Source organism: Synchytrium microbalum, assembly GCF_006535985.1.
Source record: "Synchytrium microbalum strain JEL517 chromosome Unknown SmJEL517_scf0034, whole genome shotgun sequence".
NCBI classification, from domain to species: domain Eukaryota; kingdom Fungi; phylum Chytridiomycota; class Chytridiomycetes; order Synchytriales; family Synchytriaceae; genus Synchytrium; species Synchytrium microbalum.
The window spans coordinates 216,287-239,976 of NW_022158383.1; the positions used below are offsets into that span (position 1 = coordinate 216,287).

Below are 23,690 nucleotides of genomic sequence, written 5' to 3' on the forward strand. Positions count from 1 at the left end.
TTTTCTAATTCTTTAAACGTGGTTGTAATAGCTGATGCTCTTCTCCCAACCATGTAATACTTGCCTATGCTCTTTAATAGACTATAAATACTATACAATGATCTATGAGTTTGGTTATGTGGTATATTATGCGTATAGACCCTGTGCAAGTATCTGATCCAACACAGGAGGTGGCACAAGATGCAGTAGCAGCTCCTTGGCCTTATGAAGCATCTCATCCTGCCTCTCGTCACCAGACTCCCGAATGCTATAATACTTCTTCAGGGCTTCCCGTGCAGCCGTACTACTCATCCCAGACACATCGTCCAACTGTGCCCACCCGGGCAGCACCGCCACATAATCCCCAAACGGCCTCATATCATCTCTCGCCAGATACGACTCAACCGTAGCCTGATCCCTATCCGCACAAATCAATCGTGAATTGACAAAGAAGGGTGCGAGCGCAGTTCTCAAGTCCCGTGCATCTGGATAGTACTTTAGATTAAAGAAGCGTATGACAGTATCGTATCCTAGAATCCAGTAAAATGTCGAGTTGGGTGGGAAGTGGGATGTCAGTGCTGATGCCTTGTCGATAAAGTAGGGCGATGATGTGATACCGAGACCGATGGGGAGCGTGGCAGCTAGACTACTATGTTCGTGTTGGTGTGTAATGTGGTTGGCGAGTGCGTCCATCATGCCTATTCGTTGAGTTGGGGATGCACCTTTATATCCAATCTTGTCGGCGTTTGTGGTGGCGAAGAGTAGGAGTACTGCATCAAATGCACGTCCATTTTTAGGAATTACGTTCTTTAGAGTATGATTTACGAGGGATTCGTGTGCTCTTGTTGGTGGATTATACGACGAGTCGAGAATCAGGATATTCAAGGGCGATGATGGTGGTGGGGGATTGAAGGATATATCGGCAGTAGGTACTTGTATCGATGTTGCCAGTCTGCTTGATAATGCTGACAATATTGTATTTAGCCTGGTGGAGCTCATTCTTGGGTTTATGTTTGGAAGGTGAATGTGTGTGAAAGCTTCGTACTCTAGACTCTAGTATACCAATCGCTGGTTTTGAGGTAATAAATCTTCTTTCGACGTGTTATCATGTCGTTTCTCATCGCAAAATTAATGATAGGACCGTTGCAAAAACACGAAACATCATGTTGCATCAGACATCAAACGAAAGCGTCACGCAACACAGCACAGCATGGACGCAGTGACAATATGGGTGAAGCTATTCCAGCGAGTGGGCAAAGATGGTCCAGTAGAAGAAGTGGAGAATATGCGGGCTGTCCAAGTCAAGATCCCAGCATCTGATCTTATCGATCATTTGTTGGAGCAAGTCTTGGACAAGACATTCAAGGCAAAACTGCATGGCATTGATGCTGCCGAGTTGTTTGCGTATCTAGATACAGACATTGAATACAAGACCCCACTCAAATCCAGCACTCTCCTCAAACTCATCAAGACGTCAGAGGACAAACCATTGAAAGTGGTTCGCCCAAAAGGTATTTATTATGTACATATATTCAGATTCTTGTGTTGCTGCTACTTTAATCTATCGCTGTCTATTTATATAAAACTAACCACTCTTCACACTTTCTTTAGCTTCATCACCACTATGTCTATCTCAACTACCACCATTACAGAGCACATCACAAGGTCAGTCTGCTTTTGAGTCTACTATGTACTTGGCTTTTTCCCATGTTCATCAAACTAACTATATCATTTTGACATTTTGACAGCGAGCACCACTGACTACTGTCCACTTGCAATGCATCTCCATCGTCTAAACCAAATCTTACTGGATATTGGTTTGTCTGTCAAAGTCGACTCTGGATCGGAGACACTAGCTTACAAGGCTGACGCTATGGCATTCTCGAAGTTCTTCGCCACTTTGGAATCAGAAGGGGTTGAGTGTTTGGTGATAGATGAGGCTCAAGGGGATATTCGTTTTTTAGAGGACTTTGTCAAGGTATCTTTTCCAAATCTTTCCGTTCCCCACCGTGTCATGATATTCATTTTCTTCGCGCCAGCGTCACTGTGATACACGTGGGAAAAAACTCAAACTCCTCATCACTGGAACACCCCCGTCAGGTCAAGATGCTATTGATTATCGCTCTGCTCAGGCTAGAACCGCCAACATCACACTAGATGGACTGTTTTGTGACGAAATCCTCTCAGTCCTACGCAGCAGCCTGGGACGTAATATAGTTGCTTTCGATCTCATAGATCTGTGGACTTGCCTCGGCGCTGAAGTCTCCCTATGGGCATCCTTTTTAGATCGTGTTGTTACGGAACGGCACGAAATTGCTGTAATGATGCAGTTGGACTTGGCAGAACGAGGCAAAGATGGTCATTTTCAGTGGTTGCTAGAATTGGTAAGTTACACTGTTTCATTCTCAAGACTTTTTGCTCATCCTTCTAGTTTAGGCTCACCAACGACCCCACGCTACTGGTGTCGATCCAGGATTGATAGCCCACTTACCCTCATCAGATCGAAGCATCATTGACCGAGAATTCCATAAACCGCTGCAGCAACTCTTTGATAGGAGCCTTGTGAGGAAGGTGCTGACTGTCGATGAGTACTGCCATCAATCAGTGCAAGCAAAAAGCCTTGCTTTCGTGGATTATGTAGGTTACATGGGCCATATTCAATTGACAAGGGTATTCAACTAACATAGCTGATAGCACCATCTTCATGCATCCTCCCTCCAACATGTCGTAACGATGCCTAATGCATTTCTACGATTACGTGGTTTTGCATTCGAGAATGTAGTTCAAAATATTCTTGAATCCTCGGTAAATGAGGGACTGTTGGCTAATATTGTTCCTGATGAAGACGGTATCTGTGACTTGGTAAGCAATCACCTTTTAGCTCATCGCACACATGAACTAAGTCTCACATATAACTTCAGCAATGGAAACTCTTATATCTCTCTTACGAAGGCGCCGATGCTGACTTTCTGCTGGTGGAACAAAGGCTATATAGTGATCTGCTGTCCAGTGAACGTAGAAAGGTCATGATTGGTAACTTGAAGATTAGATGCTCCGACTTTTTGCAGCCACAAGGTGTGGATAAGTTTAAGAAACTGGCTGATGTTTTCGCCCAGGTATGTACATGAGTTTTTTTTTTGTGTGTGAGTCTTCTGGTTGGCTCTTTTTGACTCAATTTAATTCGATTTCAGCATAATATGGATGTCAGAATCATCTTGGGTACACCCTCTGTCTCAGAGGAGGAAGAAAAGAAAATCATCTTGTATTGGCAGTCCCAAAACTTGACTTCTCTGGTAGTTCACCCCAAAATACTGACTCTTGACTCGTACATCGCATCCTTCTCACGCGACCATCCTCTGACGCCAACCACACATCCACATCTCCCACGATTACGTGAGAAACGTGCAATACGAAAGAAACTCAATGATGAAATGCGTCCAGTGATGCTTCAAGGCGCGTATGCTGTAGGCAAGGTATGTTGTTAGTGTTGTAAAACGCTGTAGTAAGTGTTTGTAAATCTGTACGGTGGTGATTGAAGACTTTTTCTCTTTTACTAGAGTACCATCACCAAGGAATTGGCAGAAGAGAGCAACAATAAGTGGAAGTATGTAGTGCTACGCACGTAATTGCTGAAAGTTGCTGATATATAGATTTTTCTGATTCTTATATACCTGATTTGCCGACATTAATGAAAGCAAAACATCCGTTCCATTATGACGGTATTACTTGCATTTTTGGGTTCGCAAAGTGCATAATGATGCGTACGATTTCCCTATTGAATGCAGCACTGGTTGGGTTGAATAATGGACTCGTCGTATACGACTTATTCGTTGTTACTTGGGAAGTTGTATGAAGCATCCCATCCTTATTCTTCTGCGGGAGCTCATTTTGTGTTCGATGTTTGGAAGCTGAACGTGAACGTGTCGAAAGCTTTGAACACTAGTATAGAATCGTTGGGTTTGAAGTAAGCAGTCTACATTTCCCGTGCTATTTTGTCGATTCTCATCGCATAATTCAAGATAGGACCGTTGTGAAAACGTGAAACATCAACTGGACTTGAACAATGTCTATGAGTTGGGCCGACGACGATTACAAAGTCAAGGAATTTACCACTGCCGAACTTTTTACCCCACTGACAGTCAAGCATGCTCGTGTAGTTGACCAGATAATACCACTTAGCTGCGGATACTTGGTCGCGTCTCCAGCGAATCTTGACTGGTGGGATGGGAATCAGCTCTATATAGATTTATCTCGCGAATCTGCAAAAGAGACAGCGGAAGAAGCTCTAGATGCTCTAGAAAAGCTGGTGAAACAGGCATCATCCAACACTTCAACAAACAGCGCAGCTAGAGTACAGATGTTTCGAGACTTTGACGATAATTTACGCAATCAAAACGATTGGGAATCCTTATTAACTGCCAGAGGATACAAATGTGATCCAGAGTCAGATGTTGTGGACGAGTACATCATGTTTCGACCGTCCAATACGAAACTGCAAGATCTTGCAACCAATCCCGATATTAGAGTTAGTGTCGCAACAGTAGAGGAAGCTCCAGAAGTAGCTGAAGTCATTCGAGCTGGATTCGAGTTTGAGGATCCGTTTAGTTGGCTGGTTGACCGACAGACCAGGTATTTGCAGCTGCCACCAACTCAAAGCACGACATATGTTGCCCGTGACTCGAATGGTGAGCTTGTATGTGTCATCGTGATCTCAATGATCTCAAAGCACGTGGTCGACGTTGCGTCTGTCGCGGTCAACCCCAGGTAAAGTGATTCGAGCGTTCTTGACATTTGTCTGCCGCAATCTCACTAAACTTCGACCTCTTTGCAATAGCCACTGGGGCAAAAGATTCGCATACTATACGCTTCATCACGCACTCGCTGATCTTAATGGAAGAGATGTTATGTTGACGTGCCTGCCGCACAATGAACGTGCACAAAGACTGTATATGAGTTTGGGGTTTGAGAATAAGGGTAGATTCATCTCTGCACGATGGACGCGACAGTAATAATACAACAATGAAAGAATCGCCACTAGCTTAATATATGTCAGGAGGTCCAAAACCTCATCCAGCCGAAGTCACACCTGGCTGAATACAATTTTTTAGAAAATCCATGAAATCCAAGTTTCAAATCAGTCAACAGAAATCAGCCGTCATGAAGAACCAAACCTGAACATTTCAAACATCGTTACTGCTTTCAAGTACTCGTTGTCTCTCCCTTTCAACCGACATTGACCGGATTCGAGCTGTAAAAGCATGATAGACCAAAGTCTCGACGAAAAAACCGACAGTTCTGTCTCATCAACCCTCCTGTCAGCTGGAGCAATAAGCCTAGACGTTCACAATGACATGGAAAGACGGCCTAGCCAGCAAAGTTTGGCACCTCCACGATCATCCGTTGCAGCATCAAGTATACAAACAATTTATTTTGTCAGGCCCATGACAGTTGATCTAACCTTGTACCTCTCACGTCCAATAGGAAAAAGCATTACTCTGGACATTGCAAACACACTGGTGATTGACGAGGATCCGACAGAGCTTGAATTGAAGAATTGTCGGTTGGATGGTGGTGAAGAAGCACGCATTGCGAAACTGTTAGAGTGGAAGTATACGAGGTATCGACCGAAGGGGTATAGATGGATTATTGTTATGGTTGTGTCTGTAGCGCAGTTGTTGATTCCGTTGAATATGGTAAGGAAGTCTGGTGGTGATACATGCCTGCATTTTTTTCAGTGTCTGCAATTTCGTTTTCCCTCCATAATCAACAGAGACAAGTGATCCTATGCTAACCAACATTCCACTCTGCAGAACATCTATCTACCAGCACTGCTGGACATACAAAACGATCTCAACACCACTGACTTTTGGGTGAATTTCACTGTGACGATTTATGTCCTGGGGCAAGGGATTGGACCATTGGTACGTCTGTTGAATAGCTAGAACCTGCACACATCTCATTGCAATTCTCACTACAATTCATTTTTAGTTCTGGGCTCCAATCTCAGACACAATGGGACGCCGCTTTATATACATGTGCACGCTTACAATCTTTACGTTGAATGCTGTTGGATGCGCGTTGTCTCCAAGTATCACTGTGCTGATACTGTTCAGGGTGAGTTTTTGTCCTTGATTTTGTTGTCGCATTTGTTTATCTTGTACTAATATCAGCTGTCAGGGATTACAAGCTCTGGGAGGTTCGGCAATAGTCAGTATAGGCGCAGGAACGATATCAGGTTAGACTCGTCGAGCTTTGCGATTCAAAACTAAAACTAACGCCATGTTTTTTCCAAAGATGTGTTTCCGATTGCAGAACGTGCCAGAGCTCTCGGTCTATACTTTCTCGCTCCGCAACTGGGTGTAAGTTGTAGAATGCCTCTTTGAACTTATTCAAAACTCACATTTTCTTTACAGCCACTACTTGGACCACTCATTGGAGGCGTGCTAGCCAACTTCTTCAATTGGCGCTACATCTTTGTCGTCATCGCAGCCCTTGGAGCCATCGCTATAACAGCTATAGTGTTTCTCGCCCCTGAAACACTAGTCCCAAGTGACTACAACGTAGATACCGAACCACCAATAACTTCCCTGTATCTCATCAAGAGACGGAAAGCTGGGTCGCATAAGAAAGTCTCGTTACTGGAACCAATCACGTATTTGAGATACCCGGTGGTGGCTCTGATTATTGTTCAGAGTGTGGTCGTGTTTGCCAATTTCTTTTTCATGATGACTTCCTTGTCGAGGAATTTGCAGGACGTGTATGGATTTACGGTGTTTGAGACTGGGCTGGGGTTTCTGCCGTGTACTGTGAGTGTATTCTAGCTTTGTAAATGTTGGGACGAGCACGCACGCTGATACGGTTGCAACAGATTGGATCTTTTGTAGGTATCCTAGTCGCAGGATGGTTTAGCGACTGGTGTGTAGAGCATGAACGCAAGGCAAAGGGACCAGACGCAAAATCACTGCCTGAATCCCGTATGCTCTCAATTCTCACAACAGGCGGTCCCGGAACTATTGTTGGATTCCTGATACACGGCTGGTAAGCGACGAATTGCCTTCCTTGTCTCCCTCCTCGCCCAACCTCTTACCCTCTCAAAGGACATTCGGACGAACCCACTGGATAATCCCTGGCATAGGCCAACTAATATTCGGCATATCAACAACCTTCCTCTTCACATCAACATCCTCATACCTAATCGATATATTCCCGACAAACAGTGCGTCTGTAACCGCTGTGAATAACGTGATTCGATCACTGCTTTCTGCATTCGCGGCTGTGCTGGTGCTTGTAGGCGAGTCGTCGCTTGGTATCGGGCCGTTCTTTTCGGTGCTTTGTGTGCTGCAGGTGTTTGCGCTGGGGTGTGTGTTTTATGTGTACAGGTATGGAGAGCAGATACGGAGGAGGTACCCACGATGGAGTGGCAAGTCAGATCACTGAACAATATAGAGTAACAGCTCTATAAGTGCATGCGACAACAAAAACAAGGTTTGATACGGAGGATGTATCCATGTGAGAGTGGCACGTCCGATGACTGAACTGTATAGAACTGTAGCTGTAGAAGGGCTTGCCAAAACAAAAAACTTAGGCTGATAGTCGTAGTAGTAGTAGTAGCATAAGGGGTAATCTTGATATAATTCTTGTAATCGTACAATACAACGAATCTAAAAACTAGTTTGACTATTTGTTTGTGTTTTTTTTTGCGAGTATGAAATATTTGCCTGTTTGGATATAATCTTAATTCTATACTTCCTCCCTCCTAACTTTTCCTCATATATACTACAAACCACACGTCCTCCCAAATCCTCCCAAAAACAACCATTTTTGCCAAAACCTCATCTTCTACTACTTTATATGCCCATTCAACAACCACCGACCTCCTTATCTTCCAGCCATTCGAGACATCCAGCTTCTGTTTGTTCTTTCTGGCCTATGAGCAGGCGATCCCATAAACGACAACCTATGAGCAGCAGTCTTTTCCTCAGCAATACCAACCATTTTGGGTGGTTCGTTGCTATCATAAGCCATAGATTTGGGAGCAGTAACATCTTCAACCCGTACGACTTCAATTTCAGATTGGACCAATATGACTTCAGATGTATCCTTCTTCCTTCTCATTACGTTCCTGACTCTCGATACGATACGTTTCAGTGCTCGACCTGGTGCTGTGAATACCGACTTGTTTGATGTGGTTGATGATATACTTGGACGAGTAGATGAATTACTTGGTCGTGGTTCATTCGACATTGAAAATCGAGGTTTGAAGATGTTTGGAAGGAGACGGGATGTAGCTTGTGTATTGGTATGGTTTGAGTCTCCGTTTGGTGCTGAAGATACTATAGTTGTGGATACTGTGCTATGTTCTGCGGGTTCTACAGGTGATACCGGACTAGTTTCTCCACTGTCGAGGGACTTCAAGCTCAAGTCACCAGCTTTGGAATCAATACTATTATACTTCGAGTCAGAGGGGGACGTTGGCGATGCGGAATCTGGTGATTGTTCGTAATTGATTGGTGACTTTTGAGTGCTATTACTAGTCATTATTACCGATGGTCGTTTGGATATTTTGTTGAGAGATGGTGCAGGTATATATGATTCAAAGTAGTACTCTTCAATGAGTTCTTCTTCTTCTTCATCTTGATCCGAGGATACGACTGAGGACTCTGATGAGCTGCTTCCTGATGATGAGCTGACTATGTCGGTGTTATTATTATTTATAGTTGCGGAATAGTTTCGTTCGACCGATTTGGTGACCAACTTTGCTTGATCGACAGGAGATATTGTTGCGGTTGTAGTCCGAGGTATTCCCAATATAGGAGTCACTGGACTTCCACTCCCATCGAATTGCAAGCTCTCGACAAAGGCATTCACTTCAGACAAGAGAGCGTCCAAATCCTTCTTTGACTTTGTAGGAGAGGTTGTAATAGTAGCATCATCTGTATATAGAAGTGTGTTTGGCAGTGGCTGTGGCATGGTTGGTTCGTCGACCGTGAAGATGGATGATCTGGATGGAATATGACGTATAGGTTCATGCTTGGGTTGACGTCTAGTTGGAGACCATGTTGATGATGATATATCTGTCCCAGTCTGTTTCTCCATTACTCCAGATGTTGGCCATGTTTGGCTGATAGTCATGTTTCTACAACGTATCAATACGGTTAGATTTTAATTGATACATGAGTGCGAATGATCGAATGCATCTTTTCTTAGAGCGTACGCCTACCTGATGTTGTGTGTTGTGATTGTCTGTGAAGAAAAAACAAGGTTTGGTCTGCTTGTGATGCACAGCAGAGTTGTATGATGGACGATTAGTTCTTTCTGTTGAATGTTAGCGTCCTGATGCTGATCCGGCTGCTAGTGTCTCTTTATTAGTTCTTTGTCGATGTTTGGTTTTGCGCAAATCTGTCTGCGGTTGATCTGGGGCTTGCAAAGTCACGGGTTATGCTTACACCATACGTTCTTCCGCCATTAAGAGTCAACGTGCAGGATGATATATTCTATTTATTTACGCGTCTGAATCTGTAATAGATCGTCATTTCGGAAGCGTATCCTTGAAAATGGGAAAAGAAATCTCTTCCCAGCCCAAGCAGGAACTTATTAGTATTTCTACCTCAATGATCAAGCGAATATGCGAATATGAGCGATCAGCACGTATAAAAATCTACTGAATCCTTTTTGAACCTGGGAACCTTGTTCGTGCTGCGTCCGTCGAGCTTGTCCCAACATCACAAACATTCACAGACGACCATGGCAGATCCTACTACAAGTAGTGCGTCGATGGGAGCAGCCCCAGTGCCAGCCAAGAGGCCCACAGTGATAATATGTATAGGAATGGCAGGCTCAGGAAAGACGACTCTGATGCAGCGACTCAATTCCTATTTGCATTCGCAGAAAAAGTCAGTCTACATCATCAATCTGGATCCGGCAGTCACCCATGTGCCATTCGGCTGCAATATAGACATTAGAGATACCGTAAACTATAAACAAGTCATGAAACAGTACGAGTGACATTTGGTGTGAGAGTGCGGTAACAAACAGAAGAAAAGCTTACATATTTGTCAAATAGATACAACTTGGGACCTAACGGAGCCATCCTAACATCACTCAACCTATTCACTACTAAATTCGATCAAGTTCTTACTCTCATTGAGAAGAAGGCACCAACTTTGGAGTGAGCTTTGGAGTCGTTTGATAGCTTGGCTAAACCACAGACACTAACCTACAACTCTGACAGTTACATATTACTGGATACTCCTGGCCAGATTGAAATCTTTACATGGTCTGCATCAGGATCCATCATAACAGACACACTCGCAGCAACCTTTCCAACTGTGGTGTGCTATATAGTCGACACCCCGCGATCATCCGCTCCAGCCACATTCATGAGCAACATGTTGTACGCATGCAGTATACTATACAAGACAAAGCTCCCTCTCATGCTTGCATTCAACAAGACGGATGTCGTATCTCATCAGTTTGCTGTCGATTGGATGGAAAGCTATGAGGTGTTTTCTGCTGCTCTGAAGGATGATGGAAGCTTTATGGATAGTTATATACAGTCTATGGCTCTGGTGCTTGATGAGTTCTATCAGCATCTACGTGTGAGTGGACTCTCACATCTTTTTGAGTTTCAACCAATTGCCAACTCACCCTTTGAATCATAGAGTGCGGGTGTATCTGCCGTTACTGGTGCTGGCATGAAGGAATACTTTGACGCAGTAGATGATGCTGTCAAGGAATACGACACGTGAGTTTTGATTGGTGTCTGCAATCCTGGTCTCCTTCTATACCAACTTTTTTTGCTTGCTGTTGCGCAGAGACTACAAACCTGAAATGGAACGCTCAATGCAACGACGAAAAAATGCAGAGCAAGCTGGTATACAAGACAATCTAGCTAAAGTCATGAAGGAGATGCAAATCAACAAGAATGGACATCCACCTCGTCGAGTGTTCAAAGCACGCAAGGACTCAGATGATGAGGATGAGGAGGGTGCTGATGAAGACAGGGAGATGGATGATGAATTTGACTATGATATGACGGACGTCAACAGTGCGTGTGAGGCGGTTGGATGAAGCTTTTTTTTTTGGTCTGACTCAACACCACTTTTCCTCCTAGACATTCCTGATGTAGATCCTCGTGAAAAAGCTGAAGAGAACTCGATACGTCGCATGACTCTTGGACATAAATAACTTGTATAAATCACTGTCACATTCATAAAACTTTGCATTGAATTTGTTTACAGTGTCCACGTTAGATATTCATCAATAGAAGTATAGAACGCGAACTGTCACGAAAGCGATTCAGTGTGGTTCCAGTGCCTCTTCTCTAGACCCTGATCCATACAACACCAAACTTGGTTCCGGACCTTCTTTCCAAAACAACGAGAAAGCACGACGAACGATGGCCAATACGACGGCACAATCGTTCATAGCAGGTGCTAGTCCGGTATCTGACGGGCTAGGCCTCTTATTGATTCAGGTAAGACACTTACCGCGCACCTTCATCAGAGATTAGCTGAGAATGAAATCTGAGTCAAGTTGCTCGTTGGTCTTACCAATGCATGGCTATCTCAAAAAGATCATGATTGATAATGATTTCAGCTTGATGTGGCATGTAAGATCAGTCCAAAAGGGACAAGATCTTCCATCTTCATCGTCAACATCTTGTTGTGCAGGTTTGAAAGCCGCATTTTCACATGCATCAAGCAAAGGACAAGTTTTTCCGAAGAAATGTGAATGTTTATTTGATTTACATCAGGGGAATCAATTACTAGTCTGTACTTGACCCTTCACACCCTCTCAACTCTTCAAAACACCTCTGACCATAACCTTACCACACAATAGATCATCTTGATTCTCGGTATAAGTCGCTTGATCTCCATACCTCTAACATACATCCGCCAACCACGTGTCATATCCGAAGTCATTGCTGGCATAGTCCTCGGTCCAACAGCTCTTGGACGATGGACGTGGTTTTCAAGCACGTTCTTTCCAACGACAAGTGTCAATTTCTTGAACGTCTTGGCTAATCTGGGTTTGGTGCTCTTCTTGCTCTTAATGGGTCTTGAACTGGATTTGAATAATGTGAGATCGAGGGCTAGAAGTAGTGCTGCTATTAGTCTGACTGGCTTTTGCACGACTTTTTTGTTTTCGCTTGGTGTCTCGTAAGTTTGGATTTTATAGTATAGCTTTGGTGTGATGCTTAATGATTTGTGTACTAGTCGTGTGTTTTATCTCTATATACCTGGAAACGATGGGCAAAATTATGGATACTTTTTACTCTTTATTGGTGTTTGCATGTCAGTTACGGTAAGTCTGTGATACCAATATGAAGCCAAAAGAGATGAGATGTCGTCTGGACATGAGGTGTATCCAACTCGCAAACCTTCACTTCTTTGATCCAAAAAACGGACTGACAAATCAAACTCGCAAATCCTCACATTCCTGATACGAAAAATACTACACGAACGTGATGAATGTCTAAACTAGAACCTTCACCTATCTCAGGCATTCCCCGTCTTGGCTCGTATATTGACAGACCGCAAACTACTACGAACACCTGTCGGTGTCACCGTAATAGCCGCTGCAGCTCTAGATGATGCACTAGGATGGACATTCCTAGCTCTCGTGGTATCCTTGATCAACGCATCAACACCACTGACAGCTCTATGGGTGTTTCTCGTTGGTCTGGCATTCGCAATCTTCATGTTGACCGTGATGCGATTGTCTGTTGCCAGATTGTTTAGATGGTTTGCTGGTGGCAATAGAGATATCAGTCCATCCATGATGGTGGTTGCTTTTGTCTTGTGCTTTGCTGCCGCTTGGTTTACCGATGCGCTGGGTATTCATCCCATCTTTGGTGCTTTTCTTAGTGAGTGTTGCGTTGGGCAAAAAATAAGGACATAGAAAAATCTACTCAGGTTTAACACCTCCCATTTTCTCTTAGCTGGATTATCATTGCCACGAGACAATGGATTCAACGTCAAACTCACTGAACGTATTGAAGACCTAGTCACCATCGTATTACTACCTCTATACTTTACATACTCTGGTCTCAAAACCAACATCTCTACATTGAATGGAATGAGCCTCGCATACCTCTTGCTCGTCATGGTTGGAGTGTGTCTTGGAAAGATTGGTGGTTGTAGTACTGCTGCTCGATTAACAGGATTGCCATTGCGAGAAGCATTGTCTGTTGGTGTTCTTATGAATACCAAAGGACTGGTCGAGTTGATTTTCCTCAATATTGGACTAGATGCTGGTATCATCAGTCAACAAGTACGAATTGCTTCGCTTCGTCTTTGATCTCTATGTTTTGTAATGTGCTGACACTTTTCAATTCAGACGTTTGCTATAATGGTCTTACTTGCAATTCTTACAACTATGATGACTACCCCCCTGGTTTCATGGATCTATCCACCTCACGTTCAAACCTTCTTTAATGACAAGAATGAAATCGTAGAATCTACCGAAGACATGAGCAAGCAATCGGATTATCCATTACTGCTATGTCTCACGCAGCCGACTGTAGTACCGTCGATGATGTCGCTATTGACACTTATACGACCAGAGAGTCCCTTCGCAAATGTATTCCGACGACGCAGTTTATCACCTCGAAATGATCTTAAAGATCTGGCTGTCTCTACGCAACAAACACCAATCCATGTCGCTCGTCTTATATTAGACTCTGATAGGATGTCGAGTACTATGATTGCTGCTGCTGATCCTTTATCAGCTGCTCAATTTCGTAAGTTAAGAAAAGCACCCCCCTGCCCCAGATCCATACTAATGACACCTATTACTGTTCTTAGATGATGCCGCATTGGGTGTTTTTGCAACATTCGCAGCCCTGCGTGGCATCCCAATCATTCCTCACATTCTAGTCAGCAAACCAGGCCAGTTTGCGGAAGATGTCGGAGATGCTGCATATGACAATGCCTGTGGAATGGTAGTAGTTCCCTTCAAGCCATTCACCAGTATTCCGACTCGTGCACGAGCTAGCAGCTCTCACCCAATGCCACCTCAATCACCAGCCACACCATCCAATCGTCGTATCAGCGGACCAGCTTGGTTGTCCACCTTCCAGCCTCATTCACCTGGACACCACACTTCCTTTGCTTTGCCTTACTCTGCCAAGGAAACCGATACTGATTCATCAAAGGATGAAGAGCTCAGCTTCACTGATGATCTCGCTCTTCAACTAGTACGACGTCTAAAGAGTCGAGTTGGAGTGATTGTAGATAGGACCAACTTAGACGAAACAACAACAGGTGTATGGCCAGGACGTAAGACAGGTGGTGAATTGGATGTATTGGCTGTATTCTATGGCGGTCCTGACGATCGTGAAGCTTTGAGTATTGCATTACGTTCAGCTTCTGCTGGCAGTTGCAATCTCAAGATACTTGTGATCGAGGATGGTACTCAGGACGTGTCACGCGAGCGTGATGAATCCGCTACTGGAAGTGAGGCAAGCAAATTAGCTGCTGCCAGTGAATCTTCGGATGGTGGAGTAGATGGATCAGCAGACATAAACGTAACTGTCACTCAACAAGTACCTTCAGTCTCGGGACCAGCAGTCACAGCCCTGACTGATCTCTTCCGTAAGTCATCAACAGCCTCCAATAGGCCATCAGATGGTAACATGTCGTACCGAAAATTGTCATCTGGGTTTGCTGCTTTGGCTGCTAAAAACAACAACCAGCCTACTCGTGCCTCTGCATCTCGATCCCGTCACGAAGGACAAGATGAAGAAATCTTGAATCGTGCTCGTGCATTGGCTTCAAATCCACTAGAATCTGCTGATGGCTCTGAACGTCCTTCTCGGGTGACTATCGTCACTGTCGTATTGACTCCTGAATACTCAGATCCTATCGAGCCTGTATTGGAACAGATCAAGGCTGATGATCCCTCCATGGTCATGCTAGGACGATTCGGATATGGATGGAACACTGCCTTGTCTCACTCTGACCAAATGTTGAGTGCTTCTGAACGTACATATGGGTATGGAAACACTATTGGATCGCTAGGAGACTTGAAGGATGCTGAATTCGCATCGCTTGGCCGTATGGATTCTGCGGATCCTGTGTTGCCAGTCACACCAGATGTCAATCCACGATCCAAGCAATTACGTGTTGATACCAAGGGCAAAGATGGTGTTAGCAAGGCTCGAATGAGTATCATTAAAGAGGTGCTGAGTCCTATTGGAGCTCGTATTGTGTTGGACAATGTTGGGCGATGCTCCATCTTTACCGTTCGAAAGGTATGTGAAAAACTTTACTGTTGTTTGACGTGGTTGAGATATGTGGCAAGAAAAGCTTATTCTGATATTGGATAGGTCCGAATTCCTCGTGGTGGAGTTACAACATAGCTTAAATTCCCCCAAAAGTATTATAGAGCAGTCGTCATCAAAAGTCCTAGTATATTCCCAAAAAGTTTATATTGTATATTTGTTCCATATGGACATTATCATTGTCACACGTTTCTTTTCATCATATATTTGTATGTTCGTTTATATAGACACAACCTCAACATATAACTTGTCATGATCGGTGGAAAAAATAGGATTGGAGTTTTTATTATCGTAATTCTATGGGCATTTCACTTATTGAGCGCTGCCATCATGGCTTCCGGATATCTATTTCCTGAGGCTCCGCCAAGCGAAGCAACAATATCTCGGATCTGTTGAGGGATTGGAGGTGCAAATATTTCAATACACACGACTTTTAAGTGTAAAACAACTTTCTCAAATTTGCTTACAGCTTTATCATCTTCATTTGTAATGGTGACATCCAAGGCCTTCAAGTTCTCTTCAAGGTACTTGACACGTTTGGTTCCAGGTATGGTGATGAAGTCTTCGCCCTGAGCGAGTACCCATGCTAAACAAAGTGCTGATGGAGTGGTTTTCTTCTTTTCAGCCAGTTCTTCGATCTTTTGCACGATTTCTAAGTTCTGGAGTTTTGAATGTGATGTGTGAGGTTCGTGAATCTAGTCAAGACCAGAAGAATTGTCTCGTTGTAGTGGATGTATCATGCCAACCTTTTGGAAGTTCTCTCCCTGGAATCGCGGATGGTTGCGACGGTTATCTCCTTCTTCGAAATCGTCCTGTTGTTATAGATGTGAGATGAGGTCACATTCGTCCATACTCCGAAAGCAATTTTCTGCTCGATACTCACAATGGATTTGAACCTCCCAGTCAAGAATCCACGTCCGAGTGGACTGTAAGCAACAATACTAACTCCCAGTTCTCGGCAGGCGTCCAACAGTCCGTTTGTTTCGATATCGAGTGTCCATGGTGAAAATTCAACTTGGACAGCTGCGAAAAAAATGTGCGTAATTCAATCTTAGTCAAGACAGGCCATAACACCAATCTACTAGACTTTTGGTACACACCAGCAACAGGGTGAATAACGTAGGCCTTGCGTAAAGTTTCTGCAGAGCATTCACTCAGTCCGATATGCTTGATTTTGCCTTCTTCGACAAGATCTTTGAGGGCTTTCATTGTGTCTTCGATAGGTCTAACATTTTGCAAAATGTGAGGTCTGGAAACGCCAATCTCCCCCCTCCCCGAACAAATGAACGCACGTGTTTGGATCTACACGATGCTGGTAGTAAAGACTATATCGGAAGAGATAGAATTAGTACATCTATACGGTCATGTCACAATTCTAACAAAAAAACTCACTCTATCGAATCGATGCCAAGACGTTCAAGCGAAGCGGCACACGCCTTCTTGACATATTCAGGAGTCCCGTTGATGGTGATTCCAGTGTCAGTTCTCTGGAATGCGAATTTACTGCACAAGAAGATTTCATTGCGTCTGGTTTTGAGCACTTTGGACAAGAGTTTTTCGTTCGCTCCAAAGCCGTATACGTCTGAAGTGTCGAAAAAGTTGCAGCCGAGATCGATGGCACGGTTAAGGACTAATTGGAAGGCGAGCTTCGGTCAGTTATTTGCAATTTGACGATTCAGGTTAATAAGTTCGTTGTGTACCTGCGATAGATTCCTCATCATCAAAAGCGCCGTACGATTGAGACCTAATGGGACAATTCATCGGTTTGTATTGAAGCCTTCGTGCTTTTGATAATATGGATGTCCTGTTATGCAGTATTGAACTCCACGAGTTCCAACTTTTGAAATGTCTCAGCTTTGGAGTTCTTCCACCCTTCTGGATGGCACCAAAAGTAGATTAATAACTGATACAGCATTCATACGTACATGCCCATAGCACCAAATCCAAGACTACGTAACAGAATATGTCAGAAATCACCATTTGCTCAATTGAAAACCTAGACACACCGATTCACTACTGGACCTCCCTTTCCAAGAGTAGCTGTTGTAACGGTGTTGGAGACTGTCATGTCTGGCAACGTTATCGCTTAGTTTGGATGCGTTGGTTAATGTTTAACAAGAAGAGCTTGTTGACTTTGCGTAGTTTTGAAACACGATGTGTCAAGCAGGAAGGCACATTTGCGATGATACCCAGGTTGAAACGATATGGACTTGGCACTTACACGCGATCGATGACAGTGTGGTACCATATAGTCAACTCCGGCCCCAACACGAAATTGCAAGTCGCTCACTGTATGTTCCACAAATTATTGTGCACCTTTCTCCCAATACGGACATGATCATTTTCAATAGGGTTTTCTATTCACGTGTCATTGTATTTACTTGTGGTTTCTTCATATAAGCACAACCTCGTCTTTTTACATCGTGTGGGAATTCACTTATTTAGCGCTTTCATATGGGCTTCTGGATATCTGTCTCCCGATGCGCCACCAAGAGAGGCAACAATATCTCGGATCTATGTGAAAAGAATTAGTAGTGCAAAAAAACAGCTACTCCGGTTCTGCACCACACATTTCCGCGTGTAATGCTCTCCCAGACAACTCACAGCCTTGTCTTCTTCACTCGTAATATTGACATCCAATGCCTTCAAGTTCTCTTCGAGATACTTGACACGTTTTGTTCCTGGTATAGTGATAAAGTCATTCCCCTGAGCCAACACCCATGCTAAACAAAGTGCTGATGGAGTACATTTCTTCATTTGAGCTAGTTCTTCGATCTTTTTCACAATTTCCAAGTTCTGGTTTTGCAATGGAATGGGTGAGTATCTCCAACCAAACCAAGGGAAAACCCCCCCAAGAAGAAAGTTGATACATCATGCATACCTTTTGGAAGTTTTCTCCTTGAAATCGTGGATGCATACGACGGCCATCACCTTCTTCGAAATCATCCTGTCGATGTAAATTGAAATTGAATGTATGAGAAGCATGTTACAGCAGTACGTTTTATGCGCAGTTTTGCTCAATACTCACAACGGACTTGAACCTCCCAGTCAAGAATCCACGTCCAAGTGGACTATAAGCAACGATACTAACACCAAGTTCTCGGCAAGCAGCGAGAAGCCCATTTGTTTCGATATCGAGCGTCCATGGTGAGAATTCGACTTGGACAGCTGCGAAAAACAGTAAATTGAGATTCGGCAACAATCATCGGATCTCACAATGCAACCTTCGACTTCTTTACGTACCAGCAACAGGGTGAATAGCATACGCTTTGCGTAAAGTCTCTGCAGAGCATTCACTGAGGCCGATTTTCTTAATTTTGCCTTCCTGAACCAGCTCCTTCAAGGCTTTCATTGTGTCTTCGATAGGTCTAACAATGTACGAAAGCTGAGTTTCTTTGGAAGTCAAACAAAAAAAACTATGCTATACCATCTTACGTGTTTGGGTCTATCCGATGCTGGTAGTACAGACTACATTAAAAGTAGACAGAGGTAGCAAGTAAAGAGATCAACCGTAATTCCATTTGTAACAGTGTCACTTTCCCAAAAGCGAAAACTCACTCGATATAATCGATTCCAAGACGTTCCAACGAAGCAGCACATGCCTTCTTGACATATTCAGGATTCCCGTTGATGACAATTCCAGTGTCAGTTTTCTGAAAGGCGAACTTGGTGCATAAGAAGATTTCCTTGCGTCTGGTTTTAAGGATATTCGACAAGAGTTTCTCGTTCACTCCAAAGCCATATGCGTCTGAGGTGTCAATAAAATTGCATCCCAGGTCGACGGCACGGTTCAGTACTAGTGAAGATCATGGTAGTTTCGGGCTGCCAATTAGACGCGGTAAAGTTTGACATGTTGGTTGTTTACCTGTAATGGATTCCTCGTCGTCAGCAACGCCATACGCTTGAGCCCTGATGGAATTATGGGATAATTCGTCAGTTCGGATTGCATTCTTAGCACATTTTTAAGTTTGGAAGTTTTGTTATTCAAGAGCTTTAGGTTGATCGTGTTCCGAGACTTGAAATGTCTCAGCGTTGGAGCCTTTCCACGTATCTGAATGGCACCAAAAGCAAATTTTTCTAACTAACTAAACATTCATACATACATGCCCATAGCTCCAAGTCCGAGACTACATAACCCAACATGTCAGAAATCATCGTTTGGTCGTTTTGAAAACTGTGGTCATACCGATTAACCACTGGGCCGCCCTTTCCAAGAGTAGTGGTTGTAATTGCGTTAGAAACTGTCATTTCGCAAACGATGTCGTGTAGTCAAATGGGGTGATTCTCGAGTTTGCGTAGTTTCAAAAATATGAGCGAGGGGTTTGGAAGGCTCATTCTTCGCTGACACGTAGACAACACGTAGGATCATACGGATTTATGGACTTGCCAGATACATGTGATCGATGACAATAAAAGTTATCCTTGGGTTGGAACGCGAGACGGCTTTCGCAGGTTCGTCATAGATATTAAACGTTCGCCATCAAACGCCGAAGCCGAAAATAACTGCATTTGAAGCATTTGAGAAGACAAGAACGTATCAACAAATTCACGAGTATATTCTTAGAACAAAAGAATCTCTATTGTTCGTTGATCGATAACAATTTAACCGTCTGCCCTCTGCATGTCTTTTCCCACCAAAAGTAAAAAATGCAGCGCATCGATGAGCTGCGTACGAACTGCGGCGACGGTCACCAAACTTGTTTACTTTCTTGTGATGACAAAGGGCGCGAAACGACTCCTCCCATATCTCACATTTCCTCACTCTTCCTTCCTTCAAACCTCAACACAATCAGGAACTTATACAATACTATCAAGCCTCAACAAGACTCATAAAGAAGCACCTCTTAGAACTATCATCTCTACTCTCTATATCTCAACAACAGGCCAAGATCAATCTCCAAGATCCAAGTCAAAACAAACAACAACAGTCGTTTTTACTACTACCTCTTTCAACACAAACACCCATACCATGTCTTCCAAATCACAATTTGTTGCTTTGGCCGCTGCTGCTGCAGTTGTAGTATCCATTCCTAACGTGCTCACGGCGCCTCTGCCCGAATCGGATTCAAGTTTGGCTCTTGATCGTCGTCAACCCGCTGCATTCATGTCTCAAGTTACTCTCGAAGAGAATGAAAGGATGGCTGCACGAAACTTTGGTACGTTTACATCCACGTGCTGTGGTTGTGTCATGACCAAAAAGAGCCTGTTGTGTTTTTGGCGCGTCAACTAACTTTTCTCGTGCTACTTTCTATTAGACGATGTCGAAGCTAACGTTGACGAGATGATCAACAAGGCTCTTATTAAACGTCAACAAGCTGGTATGTTTTGCTGGTCTTGGCAAACAAGCATAGTGCAAATGCTCACACATACTTTCTCATTGTACCTAGCCACCACACCAACTGTCGCTGCCGTAACTCCAACCGTTGCTCCCGTTGAACCAACAGTTGCACCAGCTCCCACCGGAGATGCTAGTGCCGCCCTTAGTGCATTTGGCTCATCTGAGCAAAGCAACCACATGGTTTGCACAATTATGTGATCAAGTGAACCATGGTCTCTGCTGCTCTCTCTTCTCTCTCTTTCAAGTCTGTGTTGGGCCACTAGTCAAAAAAAGTGTTTGAAACCTTCTGCGTGTGAAGAAACGTTTTCCTGTGTGTTATTCTCAAGTTCTATAATTAAGAAAGATGTTATAAAGTGTTTCATGTCTCTATTTGCTATAAAATAATCATATATCCTCTTGCTGAAATCCGATTTTGGTGCTTCAGTGTTTTTGTTTGGGAACAAACCAATGCTATTTGAAGACCATATTGCACGCGACTGTCATAGCAGCGAGCCCTCAAACTGAAGTTCGTGGTGTATATGAATAAATGGAAGGCATCTTGCTCAGCTTTCAGTCCTTTTACGTATAGTTTGATGTTGCTTGTGAAATTTGCGGCAGTTTTGGTCCAGGAACAACAAACAATTCTACTCCTCAAGATGCTAGGGAAGAGAACTCCTAAACGAAGCTCATAGCAGGTGTTTACCAACTTTTATTGATGTTGTCAAATAATTGTTGTCTATTAACTGAGCATCAACCCGCTACAATTTCCGATAAATCAACTTCTCGATTCACTTCTGAATCCTCCACTCCACAGTATAAATTTGCTGTTAGCTAAGTTAAGGCCGAGTAATCGGTGACTGTGACCTTGTTACCTTCTTCCGAAAATTGGAGACGACCCGCAAAGATTCGACGAATCAACGTTTGGGAACAGAACCCTTCGGTGGACTACACAACGTGCAACAATATTTTGAGTTGAGAGTTGGTATCCTGTTTGGCTTGGAGAGGGACTCCGAAATTGACCTTTTCTCATGCCGGTCAATATGAGAGAATTCAAAATAAAGGCGAATTTGCCGTTGACTCTTGCTAGTATTATCAGCAGCCCTGTGCGGAAGGATTCCAGCTTGAAATCGGTAGTCGCTGCAGATGGCAGCACGGAGACGGGAACACGATCATCTCGCTCCTCGGTATCGTCGCTCAATTTCAACGTGTCGCCAAACTGCATTTCCCCAAACTGCATGTCGCCGAATGCTGAAAGGTCGTCATCAATCAAGACCGGATTACGGTTTTCTGTTGATTCGCTCGCATTGGGATCTGGAGAACAGGGAATACCACGGAATTCAACTTCTGAGCACACCATCGACATGCCCGATGAGCCCACATCACCTACTTCTTCCAGCAATCGAGGTCTGGCACCATTAGCATTAGCACATGTCGGGCAGAGACCACAAGCTAGAAAAGTGAATCTACCAACTGCTGGAGCCGATAGGAAGAAATTAACAAAGAGTAAAGATGGTGCATTGAACAGCACTGGCAACAATGGCAGTGTACCACTCGCACTCGCACATGTGCAGCAGATGAAGAAAGGAGATTCAAGATCATCAGTCACAGAGTATGAACCCAGGTCGCCAGCAGTCGAACGAGCATCTGTTGTACGGAATCAAGCTAGCTCAAGCAATTTTCCGTCGACATCGTTTGCAAACCTAGTGACGGACGGTGCTCCTCCCTCATTGTCGAAACTGCTGAGGGGTGGATATCCTAATATGCCCTTGTCAGGTATACATTAATCGTGTGGTACCTGTATCTCGCACGGAAATCAGTCACCAACCTGTCTCGTTTATAGAGTTTAGAAAATTCCTACGTATGGAGCACGCTGACGAAAACCTTGCCTTCTACGAAGCAGTCCTTCAATACCGAGATGCGGCTGACAGGTGCCTCCCGAGACGCCCAAACGACAACAGCATGAGTCCACACAGCGTCCCATCAAGCATCGTCTCAGACGCCTCCATGCCACAATCAGCCCACTCACCAAACATTTTTGTGAGAGACACACTATCACGAGTCTCCACTTCATCCGTCCTACCACTTCCCACAGACTCTGTATTCAGTTCAACGACACCTTCCTCACCAACCTCATACGATCCAAACGAAGATGGCTGGAAACAGTACCAGGAGCGACAAGATGATTTGCAACAGATAGCGGGTGAAATTATTAATACTTTCTTGCTGCCGGATTCGCCACAAGAGGTTAATTTGCCGAAATCTATAACGTCTAAAGTTATAAGTGAAGCTTTGGAACGCAAGGTGTTTCATAGGAGTTTGTTTGATCTTGCTTCTGAACATGTGTATCATATAATGCGGACGTCTAGCTTTGCAAACTTTGTCCGTATGGTATGTATCAAGCGAGATTGAGTGAACTAGTTGGCACTTTCGGTTTACTAAACGAATATTCGAACCACGTATGTAGATTCAAGATGAAGCCAAGCAACCAAGAACATCGTCAACAACTGCTTCTTAATCGTCTCAGTGAACCACACTACGTTGGTGTATCCCCCCACTCTTGATCATCAGTAGAATGCAGTTTGTTAAAGTATAGCCAGGTTGGAGCAAAGAATGTAAATGGAATAATTGGGGTGCCACAATTGGAATAAAACAGTAATTTATTGGAGAGTTTGGTATATACAGTGCTTGAGATTTTTTTAAACGAGAAAAGCGTGCAGAAATTACATAGCAGCTACCGTCCCTAAATTCGATAATGAGTTCAGCTACACGGCGGGAGATGACAGGAACACATAGACGTCACGTCCCAAAGTTTGGTCTGGGAACTCCACCGGATTCAATACAGAAGATAGCTTGACCATATTCGCAGCTGGAGCACCCTGTCCGTTATATCTGATCCCCCACCCAAGCAAAGTTGTTGCGGAGGCGTTGCTGGCCTTGAGACCGTAATAGTTTGGATCGACAGCTGCATACAGGTACGGGTTTGTGGTGATTGTAGCAGTGTTTGATGTCTTGTTGGTCATTAGAAGTACTATAGATCGAGACAGTGAGTCGGTTTCTTTGTTACATCTTTGAACAAGAGCAAACAAGTCTTACTTGGTAAGAATGGCG

General features: G+C 43.9%; 4 protein-coding genes across 4 annotated transcripts; 2 read left to right on the forward strand and 2 right to left on the reverse strand.

Annotated features, from left to right (window-relative positions):
• Positions 1 to 9,723: 9,723 nt before the first annotated feature.
• SmJEL517_g04725 (uncharacterized protein) lies at positions 9,724 to 11,166 on the forward strand (the record flags this gene model as incomplete). The annotated part of the gene is made up of 6 exons (XM_031170653.1): positions 9,724 to 9,974; positions 10,043 to 10,147; positions 10,211 to 10,577; positions 10,641 to 10,723; positions 10,794 to 11,026; positions 11,093 to 11,166. The coding sequence occupies 6 exons, from the start codon at positions 9,724 to 9,726 to the stop codon at positions 11,164 to 11,166; spliced, it is 1,113 nt and encodes a 370-aa protein (XP_031023398.1).
• Positions 11,167 to 11,377: 211 nt separating this feature from the next.
• Positions 11,378 to 15,343, forward strand: SmJEL517_g04726 (uncharacterized protein; the record flags this gene model as incomplete). The annotated part of the gene is made up of 8 exons (XM_031170654.1): positions 11,378 to 11,455; positions 11,821 to 12,140; positions 12,198 to 12,285; positions 12,484 to 12,847; positions 12,923 to 13,254; positions 13,321 to 13,723; positions 13,788 to 15,235; positions 15,311 to 15,343. 8 exons carry the CDS (start codon positions 11,378 to 11,380, stop codon positions 15,341 to 15,343), a joined length of 3,066 nt encoding a protein of 1,021 aa, XP_031023395.1.
• A 230-nt stretch (positions 15,344 to 15,573) lies between these two features.
• Positions 15,574 to 17,333, reverse strand: SmJEL517_g04727 (uncharacterized protein; the record flags this gene model as incomplete). The annotated part of the gene is made up of 10 exons (XM_031170655.1): positions 15,574 to 15,654; positions 15,733 to 15,924; positions 16,012 to 16,077; positions 16,149 to 16,288; positions 16,366 to 16,490; positions 16,558 to 16,590; positions 16,658 to 16,895; positions 16,966 to 17,009; positions 17,191 to 17,214; positions 17,272 to 17,333. The coding sequence occupies 10 exons, from the start codon at positions 17,331 to 17,333 to the stop codon at positions 15,574 to 15,576; spliced, it is 1,005 nt and encodes a 334-aa protein (XP_031023396.1).
• Positions 17,334 to 17,698: 365 nt separating this feature from the next.
• SmJEL517_g04728 (uncharacterized protein) lies at positions 17,699 to 19,513 on the reverse strand (the record flags this gene model as incomplete). The annotated part of the gene is made up of 10 exons (XM_031170656.1): positions 17,699 to 17,779; positions 17,870 to 18,061; positions 18,147 to 18,212; positions 18,294 to 18,433; positions 18,509 to 18,633; positions 18,701 to 18,733; positions 18,824 to 19,061; positions 19,131 to 19,174; positions 19,369 to 19,392; positions 19,452 to 19,513. The coding sequence occupies 10 exons, from the start codon at positions 19,511 to 19,513 to the stop codon at positions 17,699 to 17,701; spliced, it is 1,005 nt and encodes a 334-aa protein (XP_031023403.1).
• Between the last annotated feature and the right edge of the window lie 4,177 nt (positions 19,514 to 23,690).